The 17,542-nt window shown below is 38.5% G+C and overlaps 2 protein-coding genes across 4 annotated transcripts in view; one reads left to right on the top strand and one right to left on the bottom strand.

Moving 5' to 3' along the window:
* The window catches only part of LOC131370005 (NACHT, LRR and PYD domains-containing protein 12-like), a 30,162-nt gene extending 24,466 nt beyond the window's left edge, over positions 1–5,696 (top strand). For 2 of the 3 annotated variants that reach the window (XM_058416993.1, XM_058416994.1), the window contains 2 exons: positions 997–1,170; positions 1,722–5,695. In XM_058416993.1, the coding sequence (XP_058272976.1) occupies positions 997–1,170; positions 1,722–1,731 (184 nt within the window). In that variant the 3' untranslated portion in view covers positions 1,732–5,695. Of the gene's footprint in view, positions 1–996; positions 1,171–1,721 lie in introns of all 3 variants that reach the window. The other variant, XM_058416995.1, reaches the window with a different exon arrangement.
* LOC131370456 (NACHT, LRR and PYD domains-containing protein 3-like) overlaps positions 1–17,542 on the bottom strand; it is an 89,572-nt gene that overhangs the window by 49,297 nt on the left and 22,733 nt on the right. Inside the window, exons 6-8 of the mRNA XM_058417808.1 lie at positions 16,738–16,911; positions 8,731–8,904; positions 7,872–8,045 (exon numbers count right to left, since the gene is read on the bottom strand). Coding sequence (XP_058273791.1) covers positions 7,872–8,045; positions 8,731–8,904; positions 16,738–16,911 — 522 coding nt within the window. The remainder of the gene's footprint in view (positions 1–7,871; positions 8,046–8,730; positions 8,905–16,737; positions 16,912–17,542) is intronic.

Here is a 17,542-nt window from a genome sequence, read left to right as displayed (position 1 = left end):
AAAAGATCTTAGAAATTTTGCCATGACATGGTCTAAGCCTCACTTCTGAGCCTTACATGAGCCTCATTATCCACTACATTAATGAGGACTGGAATTTCATTTAAAAAATGCCTGCAAACAGAATATTTTCCAGAAGCCACACAGGTGAGACAATAGCACAAAAGCTTACAGAATCACTGGCGTCTGTTGGAACATCTATAGAGAAAACTTTTTGAGTTAGCCGTCTGGCAAAATGCTACATACCTGCTACAAAGCCTCCCTCTGAACGCATGTTTAGCACAGGTGGTAACATTGTAACCCATCATAGTTTAGCGTTAAAGCCTGAGACAGTGGACAGACTTGTCTTTCTGTCCCTTAACCTCTAATGCCATGGTCAAAAATGTGCAATGCAAAGTTCAAAAATAACAATTTTCTTTATTTTTAAGAAAGATATCAGAAAACTAGAAATACATTTTTTTAAATCAAAAGTAATACCAGTACTAATTAATCCATGTGTTTTGCACTAGCAAATTTAAATTTAGTAATCTGAATTAAACAAAGTAAGGTATTTGACAGAAGTTGCAAAGAAAAAACATTTTGTTATTTTATATATCTTATTTTCTGTCTTTTTGCATCTCTACTGGTGTCTGACAGAGACTGATAGGAAAAGACTACAAAATCTTTTCTTAACTTTAGAAATCATTTTTCTTATTTATAGTTAAACAGAATGATATTCAGTTTTATTTATCGCCACAAAAAAAATCTTATAATATTTTTTGGCCATATCTACCAGCCCTCAGTTACAATAATAGACAAAAACTGCATGAGCTAACAGCTTCTCTAAAAACTAACTTTTCTCTGATTAGAGCCCAAACTTTGTTTGAGGTATGAGGTATAGTAAGTCTGTTGTCAAGAAAAATCAGTTTTTGAACTATTTAATACAACATTTCAAAAGACCTAGTATGTAACAATAATATTTACAACCAGTGAAGAGTGTGTCACTGTGTCTCTCTGCAGGTTGTGTGATTGTGGAGTCACAGATGAAGGTTGTGCTGCTCTGACTTCAGCTCTGAGATCAAACCCCTTACATCTTAGAGAACTGAATCTGTTTAATAATAAAATAGGAGACTCTGGGAAGAATCTGCTCTCTGCTCTTACCGATGATGAACATTACAGACTACAGACTCTGAGGTGAGTAATATAAAAAAATAAAAGATTTAATATCATTATCATTAGTTTGTACTTCTCTCTTTAGTTCCAATAATTATCAGGTTAGGAAATAAAAGCAGTTTTAATTTAATTTAATTTATGTCACAGAGCCACAAATATTTTATTTAAGTAGCCACTTTACCCACTCTGACACTACTTCCAGCACCCTATCACCACACCATGTCTTTTGTCGTTCCTGTAAAATTCACCTCAGCTTGTTTATAAAGTCTGCACTTTAATATAAATGTAGAACATGAGCTAAATAACACTGAAGTGTTTATTATTTTAAAAAAAGCACCAAAGCCTGTGATTAGATGAGAGCAGAGATATGATGGATTCATAGCTTATATTTATATAATATAGTTGTAATACAGATGTTAGAAAGAATGAATAAATGTTAAATGATTAATTATAAATAATAATAATAATTATTATTATTATTGTTATAAATAATAATAATGTTTTATGACAACTGCATAAAGTATCACAGTCCAGTTTGTGGATATTAATTTACACTTTTCTTTTATATTCAGTATGTGGTGAACACGTGCATGTGATGAAGACTCTGGCGTTCCTGCATTTCCATGTTGGGGAATAGAGAACATATAAACATCACTCATTTAGTTATAACGCATTATCCAGACTCCGAGAAGTGAGAAGTATGGGTTTATTGTGCACTGTGAATCAGGACAGCTACGGTTTCAAGACACTGGTGGTACTCTCACCTGAAAGGATTGGCATCTGAGGAGTTCATCTGAGGAAGGCTATAGGAGATTCACCACAAGTCACATTAAACACTTTGTCTTTTGGTTAATTAATGCACCAGTGCTGTTATACTACAGATCTGTATCTGTTGAAACACCGTTGTCCAGACAAATGAATCGATTCGACCTAAATGTTGTATTCTGTTGTGCATCAATCTGTCATTTTATACGCTTCCTCCTCTTATCTTTTTTTGAACGTCAGTAGCAGAATCTTTTTTATGCTTTAGACAGGTTTTGACTGATTGAGAGTGTGCCTCAATAAAATGCCTTGCACACCCTAACAGTTTCTCCTTTTACATTTAGTCAATATAATTTCACTAACTATACACTCTGTGGTCACAAGAGGCATTTTCTTTCTCGTTTGTTTAAATGTAGAAGTATCATAAGATCCTGGAGCAACTTAAACACAGCAAAGCATTACTCCTAGTTTATAACTTAATTAACCAGTTCAGTTAATGTAACAATAAAAAATGAGTCTAATATTAATTTCAATGACATTTCAGACTGTGGTTGATAAGCTAACTAATGATACTGTTTGTAAATATTATGCAGACTGGCCGCTCCACTATTTAAACATCGAAAAAAGAACAGCTCCTACTGAAGAGACTTATGGAAAGAAATTGTGCTATTTTAGTGTCTTCTAAATGGGCAAACTTGACAAATCACAGAACTATCTATCCCATTGAGAAAAAAAATTACTAGAGCTACTAGCTTTATGCAGTGTGAATGAAAGAGCATTTCCACATGTAGAATACAAAGAGAACTTAACGGATTGGAACTAAACAGCTGTGTAGTCTCAAGAAATCCACTTTTCAGCATAAAGATTGGACTATGGAGCAATGGAAAAAGGTCCTGTGGTCTGATAAATCTGTAAAGAAGGATTGGCTGAATCCATTTGCGGTGTCGATAGCAACTTTAATAAATCCACCCAGATAATCCCACAAAACAGCAAGACAGCAAGCAAGTCAACCGAACAGGCATAAAGTCCAAAAAAACAAAAAACACGCTCAGCATGGCTAAGGAATCCAACAAGGGCTAAGACAAGAGCAATAAATCCAAAAACAGAGCAAAAGATCTGGCGAAACAATGGCAAAACAAACAGTTTCGTATGTAGTAGAACTAACAATACTTCACACTGATTCATGGCATGCGTGCTGTTTAAATGTCCGTACATGCAGAAGTGAAAACCGGAAATGAACCTTCGTAAAACGGAAGTTCAAAAAATCAGGTGAGCTGTGAGTAATGTAACAGAATCCACCCTGCTAGGACCACCACCTTCTATGGGAGCAGCCTCATGGTCAGGGTGCCGGGCATTCTGGGTGAAACTCAGCATGGTGAAACTCAGTGATGAGTGCTGGGTCCAGAATGTCACCCGAGTTGACCCTCTGGGCCGTAATCCTCCCAGTCCACTAGGTATCGGAGACGTCCTCTCCACCTCCGGGAATCGAGAGTCGAGTGTACCAATTAGGCTGGGGACCCATCTACTTTGATGGGTGGTGGTGGTGCCATTGTACTATCCTTAGCAGGGGCCCTGGCTTGGGCTGGTTTGAGGAGGGAGACATGGAATGTGGTTGAAATATGATAGCTGGCTGGCAGTTAGAGGCAGTAAGTCACAGGGTTAACTTGATGCAAGACCTGGAAGGGACCAGTATATCTTGGGCTTAGTTTTCGACAAGGTAGTCTCAGGGAGAGATTCTCTGTGGAGAGCTATACCCACTGTCTGGGTTGATACAGATACAGTGGGTGTGGACACCTCCTGTGGTCGGGCTGGATGTGCTGGCTGCGTACTACCCTCTGAAGGCGCACAGGCGCGCTCTCCCAGACTTTTTCACTATGCTGGAACCAGTCATCAACGGCAGAGACAAAGGTGGATGATATCCACACATGCACTGGAACGGAGTTAGGCCTGACTATTTGCGGGTGAGACAGTCTTGGGCATACTCGCCCCATGAAAGAAACTCACTCCAACATTGCGGCTCACGTTAATGCCCAGGCTCAAGCAGAATGCTCTCCAAATGCGCAATGTGAACTACACTTCCGGTCTGATACTATGTTCTCTGGAATTCTGTAGTTGTGAAACACAGTGGGGCAGCACGGTGGCTTAGTGGTTAGCACTGTTGCCTCACAGCAAGAAGGTCCTGGGTTTGAATCCTGGGGCCTTTCTGTGTGGAGTTTGTATGTTCTCCCTATGCCTGTGTGGGTTTACTCCGGGTACTCCGGTTTCCTCCCACAGTCCAAAGACATGTTGATTGGTAATTCTAAATGGTTGTTCATCTATGTGTGGTGACCTGTCCAGGGTGTACCCCTGCCTTTCACCCTATGTGCGCTGGGATAGGCTCCTGCAGACCCCCGTGACCCTAGGAATAAGCGGGCATAGACAATGAATGAATGTGTTCATTCACACAACACAGTGTTGTGGTGGTTTCCATGGCTGTAGAATTGTTGTAAACAACCTGGTTGATAATCAACCCACTAACCGTCTGAGGGAACATCTGAGGGTCTAAGCTCTCTCCTGCCACCATGACCCTGTACACAGGGTGGTGGATCGGGAATCCATCCTGCCTTCCTCCGTAATCATCACACCAATTCGCTGGGACCTCATGGATGAAATCATGAGGGCCAAACATGATGATGCGCTGCCCCTGAGTGTCCCCCCATGCTATATTGTATTGTAAACAACAATAATGGGTTAAAGGCGGGCATAGGAGGGCCTTTGTGGTCTGGGTTACACAAGTGTAACTGCTGGACTCAGCCCAGTTGTCAAGGTAAAAGGTTTGTTTAAATGTTGGCTAGGCTGTATATGCCAGCTGAACAGGCCAATGGCATTGACATCCTTACAAACTTTTCTGCTGTTTGCTGTGCCTTCTTTTGTTTTTGTTCTGTTTTTTTTGTGTGTGTGTTGCTGTGGCGATTGAGTTTTGTTTTTTATTCTGTTTACTTTATTTTCAATGTTGGGGCTTATCTCTTATTTGTGCCAGTCCTCATTTGTGTGTTTTGTTTAGTTCACTTGTGTCCATTTTCTGTTGTGTAAGAATAAAGTTGTTGATTTGTAACTATTTTTGGGGGTGATATACCTTAGGTGGCGCAGTCTCAAATAACTGAACAGAAGCATTTTTGTAACAATTATTGGGCAGAACTTTCTCTAGAATGACGGAAGGCTGTTAAACTCTTACAGAAAACTTGCTCATTTTTTGCTCACTTATTGTTTCTAAAGTTTTACATCAGGGGTGTACTTTTTGGCCACGCTGGGTTTTAAAATTTGACAGATGGGCCAGGCCAGTAGAATATGAAAGGATGAACTAATATAAATTATATGTGAAACCCATTACCTAAAAAGTAAAGAAAACTTTTATTTACTTTCAGTGGGAACAGTGTTGTTCATCACCCTTTTTGCCACTATATCGAAGTTTGTCGTCTTTTTTTTTTTTGGTCCATTCATTGTTAATGTAATGCTTAATGCAATAGCTGCATGTAAAGATGTTTGTAAAGATGACAAACAGCCTTAGCAAAGGTCAGTACAGAAAAAGGCAAAATGAATGGTCTTTATGACAATTTTGTAAATACTTGATGGGCCAGATTAAATAGCCTAACAGGCTGTATATAGCCCACAGACCCTAGTTTGCCCGCCACTGTTTTATGTTACTTGTTTATATCTTCCAAACAGGTGTTTGAATGTAAAATAAATGCATAGAAAAATCTGCATTTTGCATTTTTTATACCACCTTGTTCATAGAAATTAGTGAGGACCACACAATTATTATTTAGGCACTGATGAACAAAAAATTATAATTGAAATAAATAGTACTTTCTTTTCCCCAATGACTGTATATGTCTTTTATTTATTCAATCTATTTTATTGCTACAATTATTCAAAATTATACAATTATGTTTTTAAATATAAATATATAATAGAAATGTATTACATATTACTACAATAGTTGATGAAACAGATAATTACATGAATGCAAAAGTAAATAACTAAATGAATAAAAATCACAGACACCATCAAAAAGATCTATTTAATATAACAGCACTACTACATTACACTGTGTGCATCACTCTTCTGTGTTCACTACATAAAATTACAATTCTAGCAATGTTACTGTCACAGATATCTGGGACATTTCCCGGCCAGAGCACCAGAGGGCAATCCTGCACACTTTTGAGTACACTTTTCATTGGCTGTGTATTTCAAGATTCAAGATTCAAGAAGCTTTATTGTCATTTCAACCACATATATCTGATGCAGTACAGAGTGAAATGAAACAGCGTTTCTCCAGGACCTGGTGCTACAGAAACATACAACATCAAGATCAAACACAAGAACACCACAGAGCTAGGACCGAAAGTTCATCCAAGCCACATAAAGTGAAAAGTGTGCAGCTAGGTGCAAACAAAGCAACAATAATAAATACAAAAAAGACAACACAAAAATACAGGACACTAGGCACCGAAAAAAAAGAACATGCATGAAATGTAAATGAAGTGTAATAAAATGAGATGATGAACTGACAACATGTGCAAAAATACAATATAGCAATATTTCAATTTCCAGTTCAGTTGTGCACTTGTTCTGTGCTTATTAAGTCATTTCTGGGTCTTTTATTTACCTGTTTAAGCCCCTATTTATGTGTTTGTGTGTGTTTGTCAAGTCTAGCTCCAGTTTTGTGTGTATTCCTCCTGAAGATCCACTTTTTAAGTGTATATCTGTTCCTAGTGCCCTAGTGTTTATTTTGACTATCTTAGGCACATTTTTGGTTTGTTCACTGTAAATATAAACTAATTTTGCAGCTGCATCCACCTTTATCCCTTACACATTTATACAATTAAAGTACATTAAGAGCCTTACTACATGTACAATGGGCTGTCAGTCAGGATGTGTGTTACCATGACAACATGCAATGCTCTTTCCTGCTATGACTACTGTTGGAAATATTTATAATAAACTAAATATTTATTACTCAATAATGATAATTTCTTGATTATAGAACTATTGTACATATTAATATCACAATGGCAAATATCAAACATGACTGTGATTACATGCTGCATCAAGCTTACAGTAGAATCACAACAATGACAATAAGAACAGCACTCTTTCTCGCATGATATTGCCAAAAACACACAATTATTACACAACTTCTGAGTCTGTTTTATGTGCTATAACTAAATAGAGGTGTTTGTAAACTTTTTCTCCATCACGGAAATGCAGAAACAAATGCAGACGTCTTCAGAAATATAGAGTTTGTCACACACTGAGTGTAAAACAAATATGTGAATTAATAACCACAAACAGGACTGTTACTTCACTTTCAAGAGAATATAGGTAAACATTATCATCTCCTGTTTATAAGTTGTCAATCCATGTAGCTTCTTTAAAATAATCAACACTAATATATTGTTTAGCTCTTGTTCTACAATTATAGTTAAGTAAAAACTTGGGTAAAAAAGGTGGGGTGCTAGATAAAGTGTCAGAGTGAGTAAAGTGGCTAATTATAAAATAAAACATATATATATAAAGTAAAATATTTGTAACAATATGCCATAAAAGACCATTTTAAAAGGTCATTTTAATTTGCTCTTATGGGATTTGAAAAGAAAGTGTGCTGCTTATCAGAAACAAATAAAGCAGAGATCATCTTCAGACAAAACCAGCAGTGTGACGTAACACTTTGTAGACTCTGTCTAACTTTCTTCTGTTTTTAGATAAATTTTAAATCAACACAAAACAGCATTAATGCCAATTATTAGGGAAAAAACAGATTAAATAGAATAGTTATTGTTTATTATTATTTCTTCACCTGGTATTTTGATATTTACTAGAACTAAAGAGAAATGTACAAACTAAAGATAATGAGGTTAAATGATTATTTAACTTTTTAGTCTTTTCAACATTTATCTTAAAAGACTATTACTCACCTCAGAGTCTGTAGTTTGTAATGCTGATCATTCCTAAGAGCAGTGAGTAGCGTCTTTCCTGAGTGTCCTATTTTATTATTGAACAGATTCAGGTCTCTCAGGTGTGAGGGGTTTGATGTCAGAGCTGAAGTCAGAGCAACACAGCCTTCATCTGAGACACCACATTTATATAACCTGTAGAGAGACACAACGAGATATAATTCACTCTGTGTGTGTGTTGGAAAGACATGATATTTCGGGCGATACAATGATATATGATTATTATATGTTTTTTCACTGATTTTCAAATAATCTCAAGTAAGAGTAAAGTAATGGAAAGTTCATAAAATCTTTGCACAACAGTACCTTACACTCTTGCAAATAAAAAAATAAAAAGGAAGGGCCCCTCAGTGTCTCACAGTTAGACTTTTATACACATATACACACTAAAATGTAACAAAAAAAACAACATCAACCCACACACACCTCTATATAAGGTAACAAAAACATTAATTGGATACTTACTTCTATTTTCTCAGCTAAGCATATTTTTTCTTTCTTCATTTTTGCTGACCTTTAATTGACCTTGATTAACTGCACCTTCTGTTAATTGCAAAACAGTTCTATACTCTACTTACTCACTACATCAGTACATTTAAATTACTACGTTATACCAACAGCATGATAAACGTAAATGTAAATTACTAGAATAAAACTCCTATTTGTGAAAGACTCAAAATCAATGTAGATCTCTGTCAAATCATCAGTATGCTGAAAACAAACAGTCTTCCTCTCCAGGACATTAAAGATTAACCTAAAACTTATGCTTTAGTTTATGCTATTAGAGGATGTATCTTATTGAGGAGCAGGAAGTTCTTACCACAGTTTCTCCAGTTTACAGTGAGGATTCCCCAGTATAGCAGAGAGACACTTCACTCCTGAGTCTCCTAGTTCATTTTCAGACAGGTCCAGGTCTCTCAGGTGTGAGGGGTTTGATCTCAGAGCTGAAGTCAGAACAGCACAGCCTTCATCTGATACACCACACTTACACAAACTGCAGAGAGACAAAATGACACACTCATCATCAACAGATTTTGAAAAAAACTTAGTAAAACTTAGTAAAATTGTTTTTTATTCATATCACCTGTTTATTCTAATTAACAATGTAATTAAAATTGATCATACAGAGTATTTTATTTTGTTTGTCTTATCTGTTGTGTGTGATATTAAACTAACAGCAGTTTAATCAGATAGAGGGAGACTTTGACTTTTAAGGTGCCTTTAATGCATTAAATATATAACTTATATACATATTTAATAACAAATACCCCAAACACACATACACACACAAAGGACAGAAATCAAAACCACTTCCATCTTCAGTTTTGTTTTAGTCTGTATGAAAGTACAAAGGAAAATAATAAAAAAGATCCACAATTATTTAAAGTTTTAGAGTCTTTCCTACACTCCATTTTTTTAAAATATGTATCTTCTGCATGGTGAAAGCACCTTTAGATTCACTGAGATGATTTTACAAACTTGGCATTATCTGGAAAATAGCTTGCTAGTGAAACTTTCCCTTTACCTTAGGTTTTGTCTGTTTGCATGTTTTTTTTTGTTTCTTATGTTCTGTAAAGCTGCTTTGTGACAATGTTCATTGTTAAAAGAGCAATAATCAATAAAATTGAATTAATTCTAAGAAGCAGTCTATCTGTGCTGTGGTGTCCTTAATCTGTTTGTGCAGTACTTCTGAGCAGTCAGAACTTGTCTCATCATCCTGGCTGATCTCTCCCATTATTGGTGTGATCTGTTCCCCACCTGTATTTGGGCGAGTATTTGCTATAACATGATCCAAGTCCTTTCCCCAAAGGTTGTCTGGTGATCACAAGTGCTTAGATATGAGTCACTTTCATTCCATCTCTCTCCTGCTTCACATTTGCAGGTATCTGTGAAATATGATCTGGCTGTGCCCAACCAGCCCATGAAGCCTAATTTTTTTTTTTTTTATCTTGGTTGACTTTAGTGGATGAAGCCATACATAATGAATATCTTAACATTGTCTGCATTTGCAGAAATGGCTACCTTTGGTCCTTGTGAAACACACATCAAAGATATAAATGTGGTTCTCTTGCTAAGCAGCACTGCTAACCAGACAGCTTTGCCTGAAATTTCTTGAAATTGGCTCACCCCCAACAACATATACAACATATAGTTGTACCTAGTTTTAAAATGTCTCTTCAATGTCAAAATCTTTCACTACATCAAACAGGTACTTGTGTTTAACTCTGTCAAATGTTTTTCTTGATCAAAAGAGATTAAGACAGTAGTCTTATTGGATATTTTACAAACATCAACACCTAAACAAAGAAGCAAATTATCCATTATTAATCTGTATGGACTGCAGCATGTTTGGCCTTTGTTCACTACTAGATGGAGGTTGTGCTACAGCCTATGATCTAGGCATTCAGATAAGATTTTGTAGTCTATTGTCAACAGGTTTAAAAATTTTTTTTTTTTAGAAGAGACAGACCTCCCCTCCCTTTTTGAGGCAGAAAAACAGCACTTCATGCTACTGGAGACTGATAGAAATCCCTCTCTGCTGCATTCATACAACACCTCATAGAAATCACATCCAGTACAGTTCTGAAAAATGCAGCTCCAGAACCATAAAAGGTCTGATTGTTATCCAGCGACAGCTGGTGTCTGGCCTGTGCAGATCTGAGTCAATGTAGTAGTGAGTTTTTCTAGTGTAATGTCAAGACTATAATGCAGCTTGCAATTCAGCATCCATTTGAGTCTATATGGAAGTTCAGACGTACAGTGTACAATGCATCAGGGTACAGGGAAGAGTGAAAATCCACTGCATGCTTACGTGTTTCTGTGATGTCAGTAGTCACTGTCCAACAGAGAAGTGAAGGCAGGCCATTTGCTTGTGTTTTCCTGGTGAGTATTCTAGATTAAAGTAAAATAGCACTTGGAACATCCACATAAAGAACTGTTAAATAAGATCTCACCAATGTTTGCTATGCTTCACTTATTCTGCCATCAGAGACCTTGACCCACGTGTACTGCCTGACACAAGGATTTGTTCCCTAAATGAGTAAAGGCTACCCCTGATAGCCCATTGAACTTCATCATGAATATCACTATTTGTTTTTTGAAGAAAGTTTCTTTTGATAATCTCAGACACTGTTATATTCATGTCTATCCCTTCCACTGTTGATATCAATTGAGCCTACTCTCAGCACTTCCATATTAAAACAGAAGAGGGAAACCAAAGAAGACCATCACCCAATGCTTCATGGCAAATCTGCCCAAACTGTTAAAGTCCCCCCCACCCCCCATGAACACCTCCAGGTGTTCTAAGGCGAGAGCGTCCTGGGGGCTTGGAACAAAGTTGTGGCTGTTTCAATGGCTGTGGGAAGACATTTTAAAGAGACCAGTCTGCAGGCCTTGGAATCAGTCGATCGCCACTAAGATAGCATTGTAGCCTCCTGAATCCGGAAAGTCTGTGACCAAATCAACTGCCAACTGTGACCAGGGACACTGAGGAATGGAAAGGAGTTCCAGGAGCTCCATTGGAAGCTGGCAACTCGTCCTGGACTGGGCGCAGATGGCACAGACCTCAACATATTCCTCAACATATTCTAGTGCTTGGATGGAGGACAGGCTGGGGGTGGAGGTTTGGTCTGTTGGGTTTGTTTGATTTCCTCCATGAGGTTAAATTTGATGGGTGCAAGCACGATCAAGGGTGGTAAAATGAGTTCAGGGTGTGACAATGAACTCATGGGTTTGTGACGGTGAGACAGAGCATCTGCTTTGCCATTCTTTGTTCCTGGCTGATACGTCACAAAAAACTGAAACTGTATAAAAAATAATGCCCATCAGGCTTGTCTAGGATTCAGGCATATAGCGTTGTGTAGATAATCAAGGTTTTGATTGTACGTCAGTACTAGGAATGGGTGCTGTGCTCCCTCAAGCCAGTGTTGCCATTCCTCCAGTGCATCCTTGGACAAGAGTTTCTGACTGCCTACATCATAGTTGGCTTCTGCCAAAGTCAGCTTATGGAAGAAGTAGGAACATGGGTACAATTTTCCAGGGTCCCCATGGTGCTGTGACAAAACAGCTCCTATTTCATAACTATAAGAGTCAAACGTGGCGATAAATGGATTGGGTCAGAGAGTTTGAGAATGGGGGCCATGGTAAAGCTCTTTTTTAGATGTTCAAGGGCAGCTCTGGCTTGATCAATCCAGTGCAGTCACTTTTGCTTCCCCCACAGAAGAGAAGTTAGTGGGTTGGCTATGATGTTGTTGTTCCAGATAAACCACCAGTAGAAGTTCGTGAACCCCAGGAAATGCTGCAACTCCTTAATTGTAGTGGGTTTTAGCCACTCCGTCACGGCTTGAACCATACTAGTGTCTATCTCTACTTCCCTCTGTAAAATAACATATCCCAGGAATGTGATAGTGTCCTTATAAAATTTCTCAGCTTTTATGTAAAGTTGGTGGGGTAAAAGTCAAGTGAGCATGGTACGAACATGATGCATGTGGTCGTCTTCGGTGGTGATTATATATTTATAAATCAAGTCCTTGAATATTTCATTGATGAAAGCTTGGAAAACAGCAGGAGCATTGGTCAGTTCGTATGGCATAACCTGGTATTTGTAGTGCCCCCTCGTGGTGTGGAAGGCTGTCTTCCATTCATCCCCATCTTTGATTCGCACCAGGTTATAAGCACTGTGTAAATCCACTTTGGAGAAGACTCGTACATCCCTTAGTTGTTTCAAAGGCTGCCGGGACTAAAGGTAGAGGGTAGGGAAAATGCACCATGAATGCATTCAGACCCTGATAATCGATACAGGGCCAGAGACCACCATCCATCTTTTCAATGAAGAAAAGCGGCTGCAGGAGAGGTTGAGGGTCTAATGTATCCCATAGATAGGGGCTCCTCAATGTAGTCCTCCATGGTCTTACTCTCAGGAAGGGAGAGGGGGTAAACCCTGCTTTTAGGCTTATGTTGAGGTTCCTGAGCTTACGGGACTTTCAATGGAAGTGGCGAGGAAGGGGCGTGGATTCGTTCTCGCTCTCTCCAGGACATGTGTGAGTTGTGGAGCTGCAACCAGGGGAAGCCTAGGATGATGGGGTTGACATATAATGGGAGAAGAGTCAACATATAATGAGAGCTCCTTGGTGTGAAATAGTCCCACTTGGAGTGTGATGGGGATGGTCTGCCAGCCTCTTCTTCCTGGGGTTCAAGTACTCCTCTTGAAACCAGAGCTCAGTATGTGGAAGGACCCCTGGTCATTGTTGGCGGAGGAGATTATCCAGTCGGATAGCTGTGGTGATATACTGAGACAAGGTGTTGTTAGTGTCTCAGCACACCATCTCGGCCTGCTGTGCTGGATGAAGTCCCTCACAGAAGACCGCCAGGAGAGCTGCCTCATTCCATCCACTCTGTGCAGCCAGGGTGCAGAATTTCATGGCGTAATCCGCTGCTGATTGAGGGCCTTAGCATAGCTCAACGAGTAGTAGCGAAACATCTCAGCCCCTCACCAAATGTTCAAAGACCTCCTTGATGAGCCCAGAGAAATAAGCGAAGGTGGCTTTTCCTGCAGGTTGCAGACTACGGATACCCAGTCTAAGGCCCTCCCTGTCAGAAGGGCCACTTCATAGCTTCCTCGCGGTACATGTCCAGCTGATGTGTGAAGAAGTTGTCACATTGGCTTAGAAATCCTTGACAGCAATCTGCGGCGCCATCAAACTTTTCTGGGAGGGTCATTCACACTAACTCACTGTGTGGGGGTGACTGGGTTGGCTGTGCTTGCTGGAGTTGCTCGCTGACAGTCTGCAGGGCCACAAGTTGCTTCTGATACACCCTGATAATTGCTCCTTGGTGAGCCACAACAGCCTGAAGGTGAGAATTCTCTGCTGGATGCATTCCTGGCAAAGTATTCTGTAAGGAAACGCCAATAAGCAGGTTTATTACAAATCCAAATCTGCATGTGAAAGTCAGAAATGGGAATCCGCGGAAAACAGTCAAAACCAGAAATCAAAGAACATTAGCAAACAAATCCGAAATAGCAAAACCAAACTCGTAATTACCGGATAACAAAGCAGAAATACATAATAATCCAATAATCCACAGTCATACACAATAATCCTAACAATAGCAGGAAACTCACATGGCTTGGTAAGTCTCACGAGAAACAATACTTTGCATCATATATAGCCTGCACACTGCTTAAATCTTAAAAATCCGAAAGTGTTCCTTCCTTGGCAGTGCTAGAATTCGGGCAACGGCTCCCAGGGGCATTCTGATGGGAGTGTCGCCAAATGGGATGTTACAAATATATGGTAAAAATGACAATAAACTCTTCTTGGCTTGAAGAGTTCTTTTCTCTTAAAAGAAGACAATTGTTTTATTTGAGTTTTACAGATCAGCCAGATTATTTTAAGAGTGATTGCCTACTTAAGAAAGATTTCTTTCTCCTTTAAGTGAGATAGCACCTTTAAGAGGTTCAGCATATTTACATATTTTGAGAATAAAACCGCTTTGACCTCCCACCCACACAGCCGTCCAACTTAAAAAAAACAAACCCTTTAGTCTTATTCCACTTCCTAGAGCATAAGTCCACAATAATGTCAATAGGAGTGTCATTCATATGGACAGATTTAAACTTTATAATCTTTCCTGCAGCTGCTATCCATTTTCTGAGTCTAAATTTTCAACTTGGTGAGAGCACTTTCAGATTTAACTTTTAACTGATGATTTAAAAAGCTTTTCTTTGTTTGGAAAATAACTTGAAAGTGAGGCATTACTTTTACATTTAGTCAGTTCTAGAAAAGTCTAAAAAGCTTGGCTTGTATGAGCTGATCTCTCCATTCTCCATGGGTATGCAGTTTTCTTCAACTGTACTGCACTCTGAATCTTCAATGTGCCATCAAAATATTCTCTGCTTACCTGCTGTTTTTTGTTTTATCTTTATACTAATAGCCTCCACTCACATAGTGCTCTTGAATTTTGTGGAGTATCTTGGTCTCTGTGTGCTCATGGCTCAGCATTGAGAGTTCTACTGCTTATGCTGCTTTACTAAGTCACTGACAGTTTCATTGCAGTGATTGAGGCTGGGGTCACTGGTAGCACTAATGATAACACCTGTAGCAGCATCAGGCCAAGCATCAGCAATACTAACCCTGTTTCTGCTGTCAGCAATGTCAGTTCCTGTTTGGTCAATGTTGCCAGTGGTATTGACATAGGCATTAGTTTGGTTAACATTGTTGTTGTTTTCAACACTGACTTTTTTCAGGTCTGGCTCCACTGTGTCACTGCAAAACATTCACTTAGGGCTACAGCTCTCTGATCTGATCTCTCGCTCCCACTGATTGGTGACCGACAGCAGGGGACAGCAGCACTCCAGACTTCCAGTTCTCTTTAACAAGTTGTATCAGCTCTCACTGTATTTGCACTTGAAGCTCACCTCCAATGTCTCATCTCAATTGTTTAGAAACAGAAAAACCTGTCTATTAAATAATAAGACATGTTTCACCATCGGGAACACTGTGTTTAAATTTTTGGTGTTCGATTTGAATTTTCGAGTCAATTTGACTGCAGTGTACGAAAATATTTTCAGTGTACGACTCGACTGTCAGGAACGCCAGGTCTTGTTTCATACAGGATTGCAACGTATATCGAATAACGAATTTTCATTTAAGGGGGGCTCAGTGCCCAATGAGGGTATAATAGTAAAATAAATAAATAAATAAATAAATAATTAAACTGTATTAAACTGTATTGCATAGATGTGTATAACATTTGAGTACTGAACAAGCAAAATATGAGTCTTCCTGATCACACACACATACACACACTTGTCCTCTGATCCTCGCTCTGCGACGCCGCAGTCTGCAGTTTGAAGAGTGCGCTGAAAGACGGGGAAGAGCCGAAGTCTGCCACCGTTTTCATATAAAATTTTAAAGGGACTGAGTCGATCACGAATTTGTGTACAGTTTATGGAGAATCGCAGAATTTTTAGGGGGGCTGAGTAGAAATGTTAAAGCCCCCCTAAAAATGCCACACGCTTTCCATATGGCGTCCCCTGGCATAGACAAGAGATGAAGCAGTCTATGCGGGTCATCTGTTCTGAAATCATCATCAGTGAGTGCTTGTGTTATAACCCCACGTTATCTTTTGTGGTATAATTTCAGTAGTCATGTCTCCGAAAAAGGGGAAATCAGGCATCACTGTTTTCAAGAGGAAAGTTGTGAGATCAACCATTGAGTTGAAACTAATTAGAAAATTAATTCATTTTACATTATTTCCTATGGGGAAAAATAATTCTGTTTTCGACCAAATCGGTATATGACCAGACTTTTGGAACGAGTTAAGGTCAAACACCAAGGTACCACTGTATTTGCACCCCAGTGGGATCACTGACTTTTAAGTAACTGGTACAAGTTTGAAATGACAACTTATGCCACAGGGACAGATAGATGGGAAATTTATACCCCGACTCCTTTAGTCATATTCCACTTTCAGTTACACAATAAACTGAAAGTGGAATATGGCACAGTTAGCAATTTATTGTTTACGCTTTAGATAAACAACATTAATTCTGAGTATTGAATTAACTTCTTATTTTAGTTTTATCATTCTATTTTTACATTTTCTATTTTTTTCTGTACATGTATTGCTGTTGTCACATCAAATCACATTGAGCACTACAGCTCCTCACATACGTATATCTGACACAAAACTGTGTTATCATTTATCAGTGTCCAGTGAAAAGAAACTTCTTAGGACACTGATGATGAACCTAAAACCTTCTGCTTTAGTCTTGCTACTAGATAATGAGGAGTAGGTCATGTGGCTCTCACAGAGATGATCATACCCTGCTATCTCCAGTTTACAGCGAGGATTCTCCAGTATAGCAGAGAAACACTTCACTCCTGAGTCTCCTAATTTGTTCTCAGACAGTATCAGTTCTCTTAGATGTGAGGGGTTTGATTTCAAAGCTGAAGTCAGAGCAGCACAGCCTTCATCTGAGACGCCACAATCACGCAACCTATAGAGACGCAATGACAGTCTTTGTAGTGCATTATAAAACAATATACACTCACTATCAATTTTATAAGAACCTGTACATTCATTCAGTTTTCTAATCAGAAGCTGCTTATCTGCAATTTTTACACACAAGTACACAAATTTTACAATTTACACAGTATTGGCCTACCTAATTAAGTGGACAGTGAGTGTATATCTGAATAATGGTGAAAAACAAACATAACCTTTAAATTAACATTCATTTTAAGTAGAAACATTCATATCTTTCCTAAATCAAAATGGTCACTGATAATTTATAGTTAAATAAAATTATCTTGAATAGCATTTTTCTTTATTTATTTTTCTAATCTGTGTTTGAGCAAGTGAAAGTCACACTAATTTGGAAGTATGACTAGTTGTATATTCTGCTCAATATAATAAAGTTTGTTAGATTACATGTTATTTTGTCCTCCTCTCAAAAAGCCCAGTTGGGAGCAGTTGCAAGGCGTTTTGATTGTACAGAGGAATTGAGCTAATTTTGACACACCATTGTGGATTAATTTATTTTGATGTGGACTAGAGTTTCTGCATTTTTAATCAAATTATTTAATCAAATCACTAAAACATACAGGCATCCCCATGTACTGTCATCA

The sequence above is a fragment of the Hemibagrus wyckioides genome, linkage group LG19 (genome assembly GCF_019097595.1).
Source record: "Hemibagrus wyckioides isolate EC202008001 linkage group LG19, SWU_Hwy_1.0, whole genome shotgun sequence".
Classification (NCBI taxonomy): domain Eukaryota; kingdom Metazoa; phylum Chordata; class Actinopteri; order Siluriformes; family Bagridae; genus Hemibagrus; species Hemibagrus wyckioides.
This window is presented reverse-complemented; position numbering and strand designations above follow the sequence as displayed.